This window comes from Cyprinus carpio, chromosome B13 (assembly GCF_018340385.1).
Source record: "Cyprinus carpio isolate SPL01 chromosome B13, ASM1834038v1, whole genome shotgun sequence".
In the NCBI taxonomy this organism is placed as follows: domain Eukaryota; kingdom Metazoa; phylum Chordata; class Actinopteri; order Cypriniformes; family Cyprinidae; genus Cyprinus; species Cyprinus carpio.
Window position 1 is genome coordinate 23115692 of NC_056609.1, and position 18758 is coordinate 23134449.

General features: G+C 35.6%; 1 protein-coding gene across 2 annotated transcripts in view; it reads right to left on the reverse strand.

Moving 5' to 3' along the window:
• LOC109059130 (mitogen-activated protein kinase kinase kinase kinase 5-like) overlaps nucleotides 1-18758 on the reverse strand; it is a 29817-nt gene that overhangs the window by 3624 nt on the left and 7435 nt on the right. Inside the window, exons 4-30 of one of the 2 annotated variants that reach the window (XM_042737356.1) lie at nucleotides 13798-13888; nucleotides 13597-13661; nucleotides 13451-13506; nucleotides 13285-13332; nucleotides 13135-13177; nucleotides 12982-13054; nucleotides 12135-12266; nucleotides 11838-11900; nucleotides 11609-11690; nucleotides 10943-11062; nucleotides 10602-10680; nucleotides 9653-9711; nucleotides 9309-9376; nucleotides 8431-8473; nucleotides 8123-8339; nucleotides 7716-7801; nucleotides 7580-7621; nucleotides 7344-7428; nucleotides 5704-5783; nucleotides 5556-5616; nucleotides 5000-5114; nucleotides 1355-1413; nucleotides 1171-1274; nucleotides 897-1074; nucleotides 711-779; nucleotides 514-606; nucleotides 337-407 (exon numbers count right to left, since the gene is read on the reverse strand). In XM_042737356.1, coding sequence (XP_042593290.1) covers nucleotides 337-407; nucleotides 514-606; nucleotides 711-779; nucleotides 897-1074; nucleotides 1171-1274; nucleotides 1355-1413; nucleotides 5000-5114; nucleotides 5556-5616; nucleotides 5704-5783; nucleotides 7344-7428; nucleotides 7580-7621; nucleotides 7716-7801; nucleotides 8123-8339; nucleotides 8431-8473; nucleotides 9309-9376; nucleotides 9653-9711; nucleotides 10602-10680; nucleotides 10943-11062; nucleotides 11609-11690; nucleotides 11838-11900; nucleotides 12135-12266; nucleotides 12982-13054; nucleotides 13135-13177; nucleotides 13285-13332; nucleotides 13451-13506; nucleotides 13597-13661; nucleotides 13798-13888 — 2282 coding nt within the window. Of the gene's footprint in view, nucleotides 1-336; nucleotides 408-513; nucleotides 607-710; nucleotides 780-896; nucleotides 1075-1170; nucleotides 1275-1354; nucleotides 1414-4999; nucleotides 5118-5555; nucleotides 5617-5703; nucleotides 5784-7343; nucleotides 7429-7579; nucleotides 7622-7715; nucleotides 7802-8122; nucleotides 8340-8430; nucleotides 8474-9308; nucleotides 9377-9652; nucleotides 9712-10601; nucleotides 10681-10942; nucleotides 11063-11608; nucleotides 11691-11837; nucleotides 11901-12134; nucleotides 12267-12981; nucleotides 13055-13134; nucleotides 13178-13284; nucleotides 13333-13450; nucleotides 13507-13596; nucleotides 13662-13797; nucleotides 13889-18758 lie in introns of both variants that reach the window. The other variant, XM_042737355.1, reaches the window with a different exon arrangement.

Consider the following 18758-nt stretch of genomic DNA (forward strand, 5'->3'; position numbering starts at 1 on the left):
CATCTATGTCTCACACACACACAAACACTATCATATTTCATAAAGACAGTCCTTCACCTCCAGAAGACCTTTGTCCTTTTATTGTACTTATATTACATGCCGCAGAGCCAAGAAACATGAAACAAAACCTCACACACATAATACAAATACATATCATCACTGTGACACAGACACACACACACACACACACACACACACACACACACACACACACACACACACAGAGAGAAGTTTCACGAGAAAGAATGCTTGTGCTCACATCATAGGATTGAATGCATGAACAGATAAAATAAATATATACTAATAATGCAATGTTGGCACAATGTCTGCGTTTACCTCATTTGATTTGAAGTTCTTGCCTTGCATCCCATGTTTCCAGAAGGCCAGAACACTGTCCTGGAGACACACTGACAAAAACACACACATATATCTGGTAACACACACCCATCAACACACTACACAACACAATAAAAGCACATCACAGCTGGATGAGTGCAGAAGTAAATCTCTCACCTACGGAGTCGACACAGAAATCGAAGCTCAGCTCAGACGCCAGTTTCTTATTAGACTTCAGCTTTCCCTGCAAGTTCACTATTTTTACGTTCTCTATACAAACACAAGAAGAGAGATAACATTAGAAATATTCAATCATTTTTGTTTTTTGTAAAATAATGTTTATCAAGGTATATGTTGAATGTTATTTCACTCACTGTCCAGGCACACAAGCACGGTGTCTCTCTCTAATTGTGTCACGTGGATCGCATCGACCTGGTTACCTCCTACAAACAGATAAACATATCATCACTTTTTTTTTTTACTAGGTAATTAGGTAGTTTAGGTAGTTTACTAGCATATATAAAGTAAACCGAATAAACTGTGTTTGAGAGGAGCCGTACCTGAGCCGATCTCAGTGAACCAGGAGGAGCAGGAATTGAGGTTGATGGTCTGGAAGCGAACCACCTGTCCCGGCTCAGTGCCCTTACTGACCGCCACACACATCAGAGGATACTCCTGCTCAGGGACTACCAGCATCTCAAACACACGCAGCGGACTTGGTAACGGGAAATCAAAGTGCTGCGAGAGAGATTTAAAAGCTTCATAATGTCATATGCCATCTTTTGTTTTATTTCCTTCTGGTTTGCAAATACAGTTTTTTTGTGTGTGTCTAACCTTTATAAGCATGAATCTCTCCATGGGTTCGTACCACTGCAGCAAAACAATCCCAGACTGCAAAGCTCCACAGAGATACTTGTGACCTGTGTACGGATTCCGCACTGAAAGAAAGAGAAAGTGAGCAGATCAAACTCAGTCCGAGTGTGTGTGTTTGTACAGGAGTGTGTGTTTAAAGCTTTACCGATGCAACACTTGTGGCATCCCTTGGTGTCGGGGATCTTGGTGGTGAGAGCAAATCTCCTGTGAAGAGACAAGTGTTGTAACTGTTAACTACAACAATTAAAAATACATTTCGAAAAACTGAAATAAATCTGAAAGTAAATGGAATATAAATATTAAATGAAAAACTTCCACTTATTTCTGCATTTCTTCAACTTATTTACTATTAAAGTATCAGTTGAAAATCTAAAATTACTAAAGCTAAAATAAAAGTAAAATAGAAAAATTAAATGACAAGTATATAACAATTACTAAAATTGAAAATGTAAAAATTAAAACTACTTCAAAATGTAAATAATATAATAGTGCATAGATAATTGGGCTGGGCAATATGTCAAAAATATTTTGCCGATAATCGCCTTAAAAATATTGCGATATCTGATCATTTTGTCTTCCTAAGCCCCACCTCCACCATGCCCCGCCCCCACCGAGAAACACTGCCGACATGCACCATAAACACACACCATGTTCAGTTTGGTTTTACTTTTCTTAGTCTGCGCTTAAACTAACAGAAAACATTAGCTTTGCTGTTATGTTGGTGTTGCTAATAATTTCCACTCTGTTTTGTGAGGAAAAATAATAGAACCCAATTTTAAGATCATCATGATGAAGTTGGACATTTTGGCGGTGATTGTAAGAATGATAAATGCATGCTGATGTCATATAATAATGTCTTGAATAAATATGCTTGTTTTCCAATGTTTCTCTTTCTTTTTGGCGTTATCGCCTGTGTAGACATTTCATGATGGTAAGTTAAATTTCCTTGATTATAACAACTGTAGCGCTGTTTTTAAACTTGTAGTCAAGCTATAACGTATTTGATATTTATCATGTATGACTAAAGTCATGCAGGGATTAAAAAGAATTCTAAGCAAAAACCTTAAGGTTTTTTTTACCTTTCTGGTAGCCTATTAGTTCGGAGGCCCGTTTTTAGCAAAATAAAAATAACTGCTTTATTTATTTAGAAGCAGGGGTAATTTAAAGTTCATTTTTGTATTTAAATTTTTCTAATTTTTTATTTTATTACTCAAAATACAAACGCTCACAATATAATATTCAGTGTTGGGCTGCCGAATCTCCGAACGCATGCATGTTGAGGGGCGAGCTGAGATATAGTACTATGTCTTTAGCCTTTTGCAACAATGAATTAAGAATTTATAGTGCTATATCTCATCTTAATTAAACAATTATACTGTATACACAAAAAAAAAAATCAGTAAAAACAGGGCACTATGCGCCGCTCCACTTCGCTCACATACTCTGTATCGGCCAGCCCTAGTAGATAATACTAAAAGGTCATATATCACAGTAATATAACTAATTAGGGCTGTGGGATTTGGGGAAAATATCTAATTGCGATTTTTTTGACAGATATTGCGATTTGATTTGCGATTTTTATTTTTACAAAGTCAAGCTTCATCTTAATATTGTCAATAGTGTGCAGCACAGTATGGGTATCGTTACCCTGCTGAAAAAAAACAATAGAAACCATCACAGAAATTCTTACAGTTTCCATTAAAACAATTACAAAATTCCTTTTTGTAGTGTGTTTCGGGCATTATTCCAATAGGAATTACACAGAAATCCATCAGATTACAAAAGAGTCCTCCAAAAATCCAGTAGACACCATTTGTTTCGGGAATTATTCCAATATAATTCCCAGGATATAACCCTTAAATCCATTACATTTTTTTTTTTTCAGCAGTCCTATTATTTTTTTTTTTTTTTTTATTATTATTGTTATTTTTTTTTTTAGCAGGGCAGAATTTACTTAACTAAATTTCACAGAAAAGATGAGTTTATTTTGTGCAAATAAATAACTGTATTACTTCAGTCAATTATTAAAGTATTACATAGGTTACATAGGCTGATTTATAAATTTTTAAGCATTTGGGATTTTAAAAACAAGTGTGCTGAATGTTTAATTTCATTCAAGTGAAATTAGCAAAGCAGTTAGACTCAATTTAAACTTGTTTTAAATGGGGAGCCAGGCGCGAGTTGCCACATGTTGCGTGCGTGCATCAACATCTTCCTTATTGCCAAATGCGCTCGTGGAGACGTGTCGTGCGAAGCCGTGCGCGAGTATAACCGAGCATTATGAGACAGGCTGCGTGTGTGCGGCAAGTGTAACGGCTCCTCTGTGAGACGCGGCAGAGAGAAGCGAGTATGAGAAGCATTCAGAGACACAGGCTGTGTGTACGGTCTTCTGGATTGGGAATAGCGAACATGCATTATATACTTCTTTCAAATTAGAATCTGTTAGGGAGATAAAATGTTCAAGATAACGTATATGTACTAATAAAAACATCTAAGAATGTATCTTTTATTCTCCAGTACTGAAAGCAGAACCAATAAGGGAGCTCTTGATATGTGTTGTGACGCAGCTCTTGCAAATTAACGTTACCTTTTTTGTTAGGTGTCTTTCATTTCAAAGCCGAAGTAATCTCATATTACATAAGTTTTTCTTTAGTATTAATTTACCAACTATCAATCTGAACCTGTAGAAACCATAATCACACACTCTCTCCCGCATTGTTTTTTTTTTTTTTTTTTTTTTAATGGTGGGTGTTTATGCAGTTGGCTAGAGCAGAGCTGATTGGGGAGAACGGAGGTGCACTCATTCTATTGGTTAGTAAGATTGTCACTCAAGGCTGTCTTGCATATGTTCTGGAACAGAGTAATTGATCTTGCTTCTACATTGCAGGCTTTGCGATTAGCAAAACCGCAACGTCTCAAATCGCAATTGCGATTCGATTAATCACACACCCCTATAACTAATAGCTTTAAAAATATATTTATGCATAAATAAATAATCCACTGTATAATAAAACAATATTTACATAATGTATAAAAAGTATAAAGGATAAAATATTATTTTTAATTAAAATATTATAAAATAAAAATATATAAAAAGATTAAAATATAATATATAAATTATAAATTATATATTATTAAATTATAAATACGTGTGTGTGTGTGTGTGTGTGTGTGTGTGTAACGTATATATAATTTACGATTTTTTTAAAAAAAAACTTTTTTATAATTATTCAATCTTATTGTTAAATATATAATACATTATATTTATATTTATTATATTATATATTATTATTAAAAATGTGCCTTGATTTTTAATGTCACTACATTTTGTGTCTTTAGATCTAATTGAAAATCATTAAGACATGTTTCTGACATTTATTTTAATACAAAAAAACTAAATGCATAAAATACATAAAATAATACATTAATACATGAAAAATCTATTTTTGCTAGTTTACATTTATTAAAACCAAACTATTATACTATTAAAAAGAACTGCTCTAAGTGTAATAACACTTTCTTTAGTAATGGCTATCAACAATATGCAAAGTGTTTCTTAATTTTATGTTGCTAATGAAACCATGGCAAAAATACTGTGAAATGTGCAAAAACTGTGTTTGTGTGTGTGTGAATCAGAATCCGATTTATTTCCAGGTATGTTTACACATACAATGATTTTTTTTTTTAATGACAGAAACTCCACAGTGCAGCAGAATGACAGTGACAAGACAGGACACAGATAATAAAAAGAATAATATAAAAATATACAAAATTGTGTGTGTATGTGTACCTGGGCAGTATCCTGTCAGGGAATCTGTGGGTGTGGAACTGAGTGGCCAGTCCAGGTTTCCTGAGCTGTTCAAACAGCCCAATCAGATTATGGGAATACAACTGAAACGTCTTCCCTTTAAACGAGAGATAACACACATCACATGCGTACCATACACAGTGTAGGACTACACACAGGATATTCAACGTATGACACAATTCATATCATTTGTGCTGATGAGAATGGAAAATGCTGCCCCACAGAAATGAATAGTCATTACTCCCAGCACAAAGAAAAGCTGAGCTGTGTAGTTATGCAAGTTGAATCAAAATCAGATTAAGAATGAGGTCAGAAAGATGATTTGATATTAGCTGAGTGCGTGTGGGCCTAGAGGACAGAGGATTGACATTTTACCTTCTGATTATGGTGATTTAGGCATTAGAAGAGGCAGCAAGCAGTGAAATCAGCCGTGAACAGAGAGAAACAGACAGTCAGACAGACAGGGATCATGTAGGTACTGCAGAGAATCTCAGTAACAGAAAGACAGAAGAGCCGCTCCCACATCACTCTCACTCACCTGATAATGACATCAGATTATTATTGATTATGTACAGCCACGTGCATCGCCGTGGAAACAGCTGAAACACATCAAAACAGCAGGTGATGAGTTCATGTTGTCTATTCGAGGTCAAGGGTAAAGGTGAAAGTCATAGTTTAGGCTGTACCTGCTCCATGGAGGCTTCATGCAGCTCATTTAGGTTCAGAGTGTAGATTCCGTCTTCAGTGCCAAATATCAGATACTGGTCTAAAAAAAAACAAAAAACAAAAGTAGTAGTGTTTACAGGCTGATATTAAAGAATCCAAAAAATAATAAAATACTAAGCAGAACAACTGCTTTCAACTGTGGATGCTCATTTTAACCGGTTAACCGTTAACCGACCGTAAGAATTTTGGCTGATTAATACAATCAGTTAAACAGTTTAAAAAGTCCTTTATTTGTATTTTTTTTAATTATTTATCAAAATATTTTAAAAGGTTTGCTGCATGGTTAAAATACGCTATGCATATTAAAAAAATAGCGCTTTTTAGAGAAAAAACAAAACGTCCCATATAAGTCGCATTTTATTAGTTCATTCAGAAATAGGCCTAATGCTGACGCGAAATGTTTACAAACATTATAATGAACATTGTAAACATAGCTAGGCTAATTTAGTTCCCCTCTCTCCACAACAAATCCTTTCAATTTAACAGTATTTATAAAAGAACAAGAAAGAAAAAAATATAGGAAGCTATAGGTATATAAATGACAAGCCAAAACAAATTCATCTAGGCTAAAACGAAACTGAAACCAACGTTGGGTCTCTCATTCGAGACAAAATCAAATGTTTCCATATTTGTGATGTATTTGAATGCCAAAATATTATTTTATTATGTACTTCACTTGCGTTCCAATATCCACGTAAAACAAAATGTTTTGCATAACATGATAATGCCAAATATTTTTTTGATATTTTTTTTTTACTTTTTTTTTTTTGTATATTTTATTTTGATTTGTAAAGGTATTGTTTTTGAATGTGGTGTGGTTGCATGCGGTTGAATTTTTTCCTTCTAACAGTGGAAGCAACTAAGATATTGGGAAATGTAAAAGGTTTGCTTTTATTTGTATACATTCATAATAAAAACAAATCTTTGTGCTTTTGTAAAACAGGCCTAAAGAAAATGGGATGCCGCTTTCTGCCGTCTTGGTTTCCTTTCGCGCAGCACAAAAAATTAACCGAAACTCTGCATACTAGGCTACTTGTTGCACAGTTTTTATTTACTTTTCTTAGATTATTATTTAAGTAAAAATATATTTCTCATATAGGCCTATTTATATATAGCCTAGCTTAAATATGTTTTTCTCCATTCGCAGAAGCACTGCAGGTGCGTGATGCGATAAGATATAACCATGAGAATCTTCATGTTCTGTTGTTTGCGCATGTAAAATCCCTACTTTCAACACCGATCATATTAAGAATCAGGAAATCAGAATGATTTCTTAAGGATCATGTGACTCTGAATACTGGAGTAATGATGCTGAAAATTCAGCTCTGCCATCACAACAAGAAATTACATTATAAAAATACATTAAAACACCAAACAGTTATTTTAAATTTTAGCAATATTTTAAAATATTACTGCTTTACTGTATTTTTGATCAAAATAAATGCAGCATTGCTGAGACTTACACTATACATAAAAAAGACACTAAAAACACTACAAAAATCTTACCCATTAAAAATTGACTCCAGACTTTTTATTTACTTATACAAAATAGCATCAAATTTATTATCAGACAGACATTCATCGGTTATCGGCACTTTACCTTTCGTTTCTGGGTGAATCCATGAAGTGGCACAGTTAATTTTAAGAGGACAACCATCAAAAACCTTTGAGAAGCAAGCTCCCATCTGCAGACACGCAGAGAGGTAATATGTAAGCTTATGACAGTTATAAAATACAGAATTAAAATAAAGCACTGAGCAAATAGCTGTTGAATAGTGAGATTGGAAGATATTAGCATTTAGTTCAGCGTAAGTGATGTGTGATGATGTCACTCACCAGGACTTTGGGAGTGGGCGGGAGGCCGTTAATAGCAGGTTTCTATAAAAAGAGAACAGAAAAATGAGTAGAGCGCAACATTCTTTTCATGCGTCACACTCGTCTCAGCAGGACAAATACCCACACACACACTTACAGGAAAATCTTTTCTCTCTTTCCTCTGGGGACGGCCAGGAGGTGATTTTGAAACATCTCCATTTACATTTTCATCTGAGTCTTCCTCTATAGAAAGTAAAATTTGATAATTTAAAAATAAATGTAAAATATTAAGTAATTTATTATGATTTTTTAAAATATGTCATTCTGATTGGTCAGCTTCAGTGGTCAAATATTTTTGTAAATTGCACCAAATCAACAATATACACCAATTTCACCAGTTTGGTAAGCATTATAGACTTCTTTCAGAAACATTCAAAATCTTTCTTAATCAACATACTTTCCAATACATCTATATGAAAGTGGTACATGAACAGTGTCTGTGTATAAACATGATTTGAACAATAAGCGTGTGTGTGTGTGTGTGTGTGTGTGTGTGAGACTTACCGTGGTCGGCAGTGTGTGAGAGCAGCCCTGGGCTGCTGACGCTCACAGACATGTATTCTGAGTGGGTGTGTTCTGCGTTACTTCCTCTCTCAGGTGTGCTCTGTCTGCGAGACACTGGTACAGGCCCGTTATCAGAGCCCGCAAACCTCCGCACCGTCTGAGCCCCGTCGCTCAAACCAAACTCATCAGACACACTGCTCGACCGAGCCTGAGAGGGCTGATAAGAATAAGAATTTTAAAATCACGCCAATGAAAAAAAAAAAATGTAATATAGACATTTGTATCCTTATACAAACATTCACAGTTACCTTAGGAGGAAGCGGTGGTGGCACTCCCTGTTTAAGAGTTGAACTGAGAGGGGGGAGATGAAATAGAGTGAAAAAGAATAGAATTATTTAATTGGTTTTTGCTTGTGGTTAATTTAGCAATTTTCACAGCACATATTTTTCCCATGCTGATTTTACAGAATATGATACCTTACAAGCAAGCCCCAGAAGAATATAAAGTCTTTAAAATAATGTTTAAAGTGTAAAGTGTAAAGAGTAGCCACACTTACAGATCAACATCCTCAAAAGCATCTTCTAATGGAGCCAACTGCCCCTTCAGTGACAGACAGAGAGAGAAATGAACAGAAAGAGAAAATATTAATACGCTAATTAGTTACTTATAAACTGAATAACGGAACAAATTTGTTCAACATATATCCCTTTTTTTGTGATACCATATTCTGCATTTTACCATTTAAAGCAATGATTTACAACACGCATTAATTTTTACTCATTTCCTTTAACACTAAAAGCCAGTTTTTACTTTTATTTGGGCTCTTGGCCAGAGTAAATTTTAAACCCTGCATGGAAGTTTCCTTGGTTCTGTTAAAAAACAGCTACACAAACCAATTCTTTACCGTATAAATAACTCCTCCTCAACGCTCTTCAGAAGACACAAAAGGGAAAAGTAAAGGAAAACGGGGAAAAGAAAGAACACAACAGAACAGTCCAAGTAGAGGGAATGCAAGCAGAGCTCATGCGAGATTCTGTAGAAAGAAGGAAGTGCGTAGACTTGTGGGGACGTCAGAGAAACGATGCAGACAGAACAGGGAAATGACTGCTTGCGGTGTTTTCATGCGGGCGGCAGTAGCAGGAATCAAATCGTTCACAAAGTCACAAAGAAAACTTTTAATGGTTACCTGGAGGTGATGGGACCCTCTGTCAATGGGCTCCAGGGTGAGGAGAAATCATTGTCCTTAGTTACATCCTGCAAAGAAAGAACCATACATACACAGTCCCTTTTAAAAACATGTAAGTCAGGTTTCATTGCATACCTGTTCTGGGCAAATAGTCAGTTTACTCATGCAAATATTTGCTAGAAAAATGTTTGGTTTTAAGCTTTGGTTTAAACGGTCAAACTTATAATTTTATTGAACTACAGGTTTATTCTGTAGTGTGTGTGTGTGTGTGTGTGTGTGTGTGTGTGTGTTTGATTAATATTAGTGATGTATTGACAGTCTGGACTATGTAATGCTTCTCTCACCATCTCAGCACTGGCTTCGGTCTCCTTCTTCATGGGGCGCTCAACCTTAAGCCTATCAACTGAAAGACAGAGACGAGAGAAAACGCATCACTGCACTTCTTAACCTAGCATGCCATAGACAAGACAAAAAAATTTCACCATTTATCTGCACTCAAGCAACATTTCTAACATTCTGTTCAACACTACTGGGTTGCTTTGTACAAAAATTGTGACAAAGTTCAAGCTGAAGTGTAAATTTGTAGTACCACATCTCCACCACAGGGGGGCTCAAGACTATGCATTTCTATCTGAACTAATAATAGAGCTTAAACTCTTCAAGAGCAGATTAAGAACAAGAGATGCCACTTATCATGAATGTGGTCAGGAGTGTGTGGTGGTACATCATGTTCATGAGTAAAGGTCAAACACATGTTTAATTAGCCATCTAAACAAGAACATATGATAGACTTCTACAAGCCCATAACCCACATCCTAACCATAAAAATAAAAATAAAAAACAAAACAATTTTTCTAAATGAGGACATCCATGAATGTCCCCAATGGGAGATTGTTTCATATTAAACTTGAGTTTAGATTAATTTTCTATACAAATTATAGAGTAGCAACGTATGCCATTTTAAATCTTAAACCATCACAAATTCTCATCTGACAAATAAAACAGATCAGTCACACAAATCTTTGATCACAGGCACCAGGCTCCTCGTTTTATCCCATGTGTCACAGCCTAACTCTGGTTGGATCCCAAGGAGTACTTTTTAGTAAAGCTATTACTTTACTTTGATGGTTAAGATGACCAGAATTATATAATGAAATGTACGATTTCTAGCCAGGCACTAAATGGAGCACACAAAATACATTCTGTCAGCCAGTGGAACTGTTTTGGGGTTCATTGGGAATAGGCAAGACAGCGAGACACTCATAATCACGCTCAGGCCTGTGACTGACATACAGTTGATCTGAGACTTGGTCTTTTCAGCACGAGAGCTCCTGCTGTGGGACGAGCGGATGGTGTGGCGCTCTGCAAGCGGCTGTGGACCAGAGAAAGATTCATTGTAAAACTATGTATACCACCACAGACACTCATTTACACACATCTACACACTGAAACTATAACCCATTTACACACAAACTCTCACACACTAACAAAGAGTAAATTTACATACTAACTTGCCATCTCTTTCATACATGCACATCTCACACACACACACAAATACACACGCGCACACACACACACACACACACACACACACACACACACACACACACACACACACACATAACACGAGTTACCTCCAAGTCATCTTCATCTCCCTGGCTGAAGTGAGACTGATGATTATCTGGGTTGTTCATCTTATCAAGTAGCTCTAAAGCTAACCGTCGAGTCAAACCTGTCTGAGCCACAAATAAGTGCTGCATGCAAACACAGAGACAATGTAGTGTAAATGGCTGCTTGTGATGTAGCCTATGTAATATTCAGACAGAATAGAGGAATGTAATCAAGAAAAGAATTAATATGGACGGAATGGACAGGTGTGTGTTGAACACATTTTTAAAAATTACACATCAATGCATATTTTCGATTGTGATACTCTTACAGCAGCATACTTCAAATTCAAATTGTTTTCAAATCGAAAAGGTTATTTCAAATTGTTATTATTCAAAACATTACAGATTTTACTTAATTTTTAATCGAATAACTGCAGCTTTGGTAAGCATACGATCTTTCTTTCAAGATGCGGTATTGAGTTCAAGTGCACAGTTCTCTGTTACATGAGTTTATATTTCATTGCATGTGCACATAAACTTCCACTGAATGAGTTAAAGAGCTGTACTGTGAGGAATCATTAACAGATAAAATGGAGATATAGAGAGGACATTTTTACTGAGAGCAGCTTAAAAAGCTGCACTGTGTGAAATCATAAACAGATAAAATAGAGACAGAGAGGACATTTTTACCGAGAGCAGCTTCTCAGCTGTTGGCCTCTTCTTCGGGTTTTTTGTGAGGGAAATTTTTACAAAAGTATGGAAGGCTGTAGACCTGTGAAAAAGCAAGACAGTTAAGACAGAAAAAGAAAAGAAACAGCGACTGCTGATTTTACTTGTAAAACACTCACTCAGAACACACTCTATATTTCTCTTATGAAATATGCAAACATTAACATACAAACAGGCCAGGGAGACTTACCATTTGGTCTTGTCCTTCAGCTTGGGTGGCTGGAAATTGCTTTTAGACATCAGAAATAAAGCCCTGGATATACACACACACAAAAAGCAAGAAAGAAGGAGATCACAGAAAGATACAAATCTCTGAGCAATTATATGAGAATTTGGTGGCAGTCTAATGGTTAATTATCTTGGCTCCAAACAAAGAGGATTTCTGCACATAATTAAGTTAATAAGATTCACTAAAACTCTGGGCCCAGAGCAAATGCCTTGATTAAAAACATGCCTGCTCATTGGCAAGAAGTATGTGTGTTTATACCTCATGGGATGGAGGTCAAACATGGGAGGCTGTAGTTCTGCCAGTTCTATGGATGTGATTCCAACAGCCCAGATATCACACAGATGATTATAACCTCCATTCTTCTCCACTGCTGCCACCTCTGGAGCCATCCTATAAACAACAGAGCAGACAAGACACATAAACTAATGTTCAGAAGGGTTTTCTTTTTAAAACAAACAAATGCCTTTACAATGTTGTTAATAATCATAAATGTTTCTTGAGCACCTAATAAGCATCTTAGAATGATCATGTGACACAGGAACTATCACAGGAGTAAATTACATTTTCAAATATATTCAAATAGAAAATAGGTCTTTTACTTGCAATTATATTTCTGTATTTTAAATCCAACAATTACAGCCTTGGTGAGCTTAGAAGGCTTCTTTCAAAAACAACGTAAGGTCTGATCAGACTTTTTATAAATGAGGGGAAACTATTTCTAACATAACCGTGTAGTGGTGTGTGCTCAGTTATCAAAACTCATCATGAACAGAAATACACACAATGTCTGATTAAGTCACAAAATGTTATAAAACTCTCCTGTTTACTGAAACTTGTAGAGCTGCATTTTTGTCTCATGAGCTGAACTTCACATGCACTTTGTGTGTCTAACCTCATCTAGCCGACTGTGTTGTGACAACAGTAGGTTATAGTTCACAGAAATCCTGAATAAGCTATGCAATCTGAATAAGGAAATTATTGCCATGTTTGAAGGTTTGATCAATGTTTGATTCCTGGATTTTTCAAATGAACAAAGAGCTTAAAAGAACATGTATACCAAGCATATTTTAATGTAGCTGCTTCAATATCACAGAACAGGTCTTACCAGTAGGGCGTCCCAATGAAGGATTTCCTTTTCGCCATGGTGGCCGTTATTTTAGCAGCCACTCCAAAGTCCGCTGCAAAACAGGAAGATTTTTTTAACATTCAAATTCAGTTACACAAAACACACCCTGCAATCATAGCGTGACCCTCTCACCTAATTTGACATCTCCATTGTCGGTGAGCAGAATATTCGCCCCCTATTGCACAATGAGGTGACAGTTATTAACTGGCATGAGAAAGATAGTTTGAAACGGGCAGAACGCCAATATAATAAACACATATACTGATTATGAAGCTGTATTACCTTGATGTCTCTGTGCATCTTGCCTTTGGAGTGCAGATAACCGAGACCCTAAACACACACACACTCAAATTAATTCAAGATGTTTAAAGGCTCCATTTAATAATACAAAAATTATTAACAGCACTAGACCATTTGAAGGATGTGAACAATGTTGGAAGGATCTTACCTGTAACGTCTCTCTGCACACATAGGCGATCTGAAGTTCAGAGAGCGGACCTGTAACTGAACATGTACACAAACACACACATATTTAGCAGTGACAGTATAAAAAAAAATGGGGGTGTATAATTTCAAAACACACAACCAGTTTACCATGATAAATGTCTTGTAAGGATCCTCCACCGCAGTATTCCATACAAATCCACAACTTCTCACGGCTAGAATGAAACAGAGAGATCTTTAAGATTAAATCTGGGGCATTTAAATAAATCTTTAATCTTTTGAATATCTGAAATCTTATGTTTTATAATCTCAATAAAATGTAGGCATCTAAAATACTTAGTTATTTGTTACCAGAGGTAGCTGCCAAAGTAAGCCACAATGTTGTGATGGGTGCATTCCTTCACCATAAAAATCTCTTGCTGGATGATTGAGAAATCATCACCTAAAAGAGAGAGGAATCAATATATGAGAGCAGAATAAATTAAACAGTGAAAAGAAAAACAGAGTACTCAAATCAGGCATGGACAGCAGATGGCTGGATGCTGAGTGCTGAGAGTGATTATGATGATCAGGAAATGAGGGAGAACTCGTGTCTGTTTTCATTTTCTTCTCCTGAGCGGATTTTTGTGATTTAGTTACCACACATAAAAAGGCTTCCAAAGATGGAACTCACTCACTCTTTGATCTCTTCACCCTCCTCATCTCTAATGCTAAATAAAGCCTGTGAGTCTGATGGGTTTCCCCTCGTCTTTTCCAATAACACACATAATCAGCTTAACTTCCTTCTGAATCCGTGTTAATACCAACACACATCATGACAACACTCAGGTCTCTTATGAATAAATCTAAAACTGCCAAAGTATAATTTATGACTAGCATATTTACCTGATGTCTCATTATTCCCATTATTTGTTTCAGATTGAGTTGAACTGGAGTTTGTGGATTTATTTTTTATTATTAAACACTTAATATAACACTTACTGCTTTGTATATAATTCCTGAGGAAAAACAAACAAACAATACACTAAATGAGGCATATATATATATATATATATATATATATATATATATATATATATATATATATATATATACACACACACACCTTATTTGTTCCACCACGTGACCACTTAAGTAAATTTTTATGTGACTTAAAAATTTTAAATAAAAACTTGGTCTCTAACATCTAAAATCTCAAGTCAAATACTTCAATGTATCATAATGTGAAAAATAAAAGAAGAATAAAGATGCTATCAGCCAAACTCACACACCTCAAACTTCATAACCTGCTTCGTTAAAGGAGTGACTCGCACACCTTTATGTTTTAAACAGCTTTCATTCATTGTGTGACTCAAAGACCTGGCATTTTTGCCCATACACGTGATTAGTTTACGACTTGATGGCTGTGATACAGTAAATACTGCATTGTTTCCTGTAGGTGGAGCTGTTTCCTGTACATAAGAATTGTTCATCTTGATGCTCTCTGAATCTCTTGATCTGGTCATGACAGCAGACAATCTCATCACTTATGATGATAGCATACATTTTTATAGATAAAAAAAAAAATACAAATATGATGGAGAAATGTGTCTTCCCTTAAAATATACAACAAAGTGAAATATGAATAACTAGATTTTTAAGATGTAGTTAAGTTTTACATTGTAAAAACTGCTTTTAAATACGAAGACAGAGGTAGTGTAGTTTCCAAAAACAGCCTTTCGATACACTGTATAACCTCAACCCAATAATGGATGTTAACCGGCTGTAGCCACTTCTCTATTCTGCAGCAGACCTTTAACTTGCACACAAAACACAACCACCTCTGTTTCACACGACTCTATGATGAAATAATGAAAAAATAAAATTGCGGTCAGAACAGTAATTACTGGAAGGAACAATCAGTCACACTTTTGCATTTTAACACCATATTCCCAGGACATCTGTAGCATCACAAAGTATGTGTGTGTGACAAACAAGAATCAGCACAGCTATGAAGTTAAGCCAACCAGCTCTGACCACTTCCTCTCCGCTCAAGACAAACAGGCCATCCCCAAGAGTGTGTGTCTGTGAGATAATGTGAGCCTGTGTGTGTCGAAGACAGCAGCAGGGCCTGAGGGTTTGTCTTCTGAAAGCTGAACTCAGGCAGCTTCCTCTGAGCTTGATGCACTTCTCAGAAAACAAGCTGTTAGTATTTAGTAGTGTCAGTTGTAATAAATCAAGCTAGCCATGACTAAACCCGTCCCCTTTTGCTACAATGACCCAGCTCCTCGATCTTTTGGATTAGAATTCCCATAAGCACAAAACTAATTACAATTTGGAGGAGGATACACCACTCTATAAGATTATTTATCACACTGTAATTCATCATCATACAACCATTTTAAATTGACGTGATGGACATTCTTTACAAATATCACAAATGTCCTGAATTCACACAGTAATGCAGATTTTAAAATGAACATTACTGTGCAGCGCGGCTGACACAGAAGAGCGTACGCTGCCTGCGTTCAGCTCATATTCTCCAAAATGGCACTATGGTGATGCGGAGAGACACAGAGGAGATGAATTATTGAATAAAGTCGTTATTTTTGTTCTCTTTGCATACAAAAAGTATTCTCGTCACTTCATAACATTACGGTTGAATCATTAATGGCAGATGGAACTATTCAGACGATGTCTTCCATACTTTTCTGGACCTTGACAGTGTATTTTACTTGGCAGTTAATGGGACAGTCACAAGCCTCCCGGTTTTCATCCAACATATCTTAAATTGTGTTCCGAAGATGAACAAAGCTTTTATGGGTTTGGAATGACATGGGGGTAAGTGATTAATGACAAAATTTTCATACTGGGGTGGAGTACCCCTTTAATAAAGCAAGATGCCCTGTTGAAATATATGACATGTATTGCTTATTTAAACTGCAAAGGTAAAATGTAAATTATTGCGACAGATGTGAAGGGGGAGGAGAATGTATACGTGCATCACATTTAGTCGATAAAACACTTCTGCAAAGCATACGCCTGTGTATCCTCGCTCATGACTCCTCAGGAAGCCTACTCACTCCTCGATCCTCTCCTCCTCGTGGTGCAATTAGAAAATTGAGATGTTTCCGGGTTAGAGGATGGAGGACAGGGAAGCAAGGAAACGAGAAGGGATATTGAGAAGCACCCACTGTTGACAAGAACCAAGAACAAAGCAATATGCACGATCTGCAAAGCTCAGGTAAAATACTGTAGTAATACTACAAATCTGTGGAAACATTTGACATCATTCACGCATAACGCACCATGAATTCTGCAATGAATGAATGGCGGATGGCGCAACGTTTACTACACACATACTAAAGCGCGGACGACTTTGCAGTGTTTTTAGCTTCTGTCGTCTCACTATATAATGATAAAACACAAGAATAACATCTCCAGCTGCTCTGAGAGTCACTCCATAAGCATTTTACTGTTTAATTCGAGAAAACTACTGTCATATGATATCACATACACAGCAGCTGCAAATTCCTCACGTCAAAATAAAAGTTTAGTTTAACATGAAGAAACTGTGTCAGAAATATATTACCATTTAGCAGTCTTAAGACTCAATGTAGCAACAATGCGACTACTACTAATAAATATTAATAAATCTTTATTTTTAAAAGAATAATCACATTTGTTTTCTTTTTAATTTTAACAGTAAACCTCTGTTGTGCAGCACATTGTTTGCCAAAAAATAAAAGGGTTTAATTTTCATTTGATTAGGACCAATTTTTACCAATAAAAAATAAAAATAAATTTAATTAAATTAATTAAAAATTATTATTGTTTACAAAAGGACCTTATAAAAAAAAGATTAGGTTTAAAATACAGGCCTGTGGTTCTTAATTTCTTTTTATTAATTCACCATTTGTAAACTGATGTGTACTGTTCATTTTGTTTTTTAGAAATATCAATAGCATTTGTATTAAAACTATATACACAATGTAATTATTTTTTTTTAAAATCGAGAATCGAACCAAGAATCGAATCTAAATCAAATCGAATCGGGACATCTGAATCAATACCCAGTCTTAGTCATTACTCCAGTCTCCAGTGTCACACAATCCTTCAGAAATCATTCTCGTATGCTGATTTGCTAAAGAAACATTTCTTTGCTATGCTGCTTAATATTTTTGTGGAAATTATGATATATTTTTTTTTAGGATTCTTTGATGAATAGAAAGTTCAAAAGAACAACATGCAAAATGTAACAATGTAAAAGTCAGTCCTGTCACTTATGAGCAATGTAATATCTTTTTTTAATAAAATGTTAAAGCAATGGTTCAAATGAAAATTCTGTCATTAATTACTCACCCTCATGTCGTTCCAAACCCTTAAGACCTCTGTTCATCTTTGGAACACAAATTAAGATATTTTTGATGCATGCGCATGCTTTTTTTGCATGAATGCATGCGCGTGGTGCTGCTGACGCAGAAGACGCCTTATTTACATTCAGAGGAATACTCTCCAAAATGGCGTCAGGGTGATGCGTAGGAGAAGAACTGATGAATAAATTTTTTGTTTTGTTTTCTTTGCGCACAAAGTATTCTTGTAGCTTCATAAAATTAGGGTTGAACTACTGATGTCACATGGAAAATTTTAACGATCTCCTTACTACGTTTCTGTGCCTTGACTGTGGTAGGAACCTAGGTGACTATGGAGGGCCAGAGAGCTCTTGGATTACATCTTCCGAAGATAAACAAAGATCTTACAGGTTTGAAACAACAAGAAGGTGAGTAATTAAAGACAGAATTTTCATTTTTGGGTGAACTATCCCTTTAATTTCTAAAAAAAAAAAAAAAAAAAAAACAACCTGACACCAAACTTTTGAACAGTAAAGTATCTTACACTATAATTACAGCATAATACATGTGGTTTGTCTTCAAGGGAGATTAGGCAGGATTTTTTTAATTGTCTCATACACCGAAGCTGTCAGATTGGAAAGAAATGTATAAGGAACAGTTTAGGTAAACTCTTTATTTGGGTGCAAACTTAAAATTAGATAAGCGACTTACATGAAGAAGCTTCACTTCTCTTGAGACATTCATATGCAACTACAACGTCACTTATCAGATCTCTTTAAATTTACTCTCAACAAAACATAAACAGATTTTAGACAGAAATTGGCTATCTAATATATTGGAATTTGTGTCAAAGAGATCAAGGAAAAGCTACAAGAATAGCCCACAAAATGCTTTGGGATACACATGATCTAAACCTATTAGCCAGCTGTTTGTGATAAATTTAGAACTGAAAGTATCAGCAAATTAATCCCAAATTAAAAG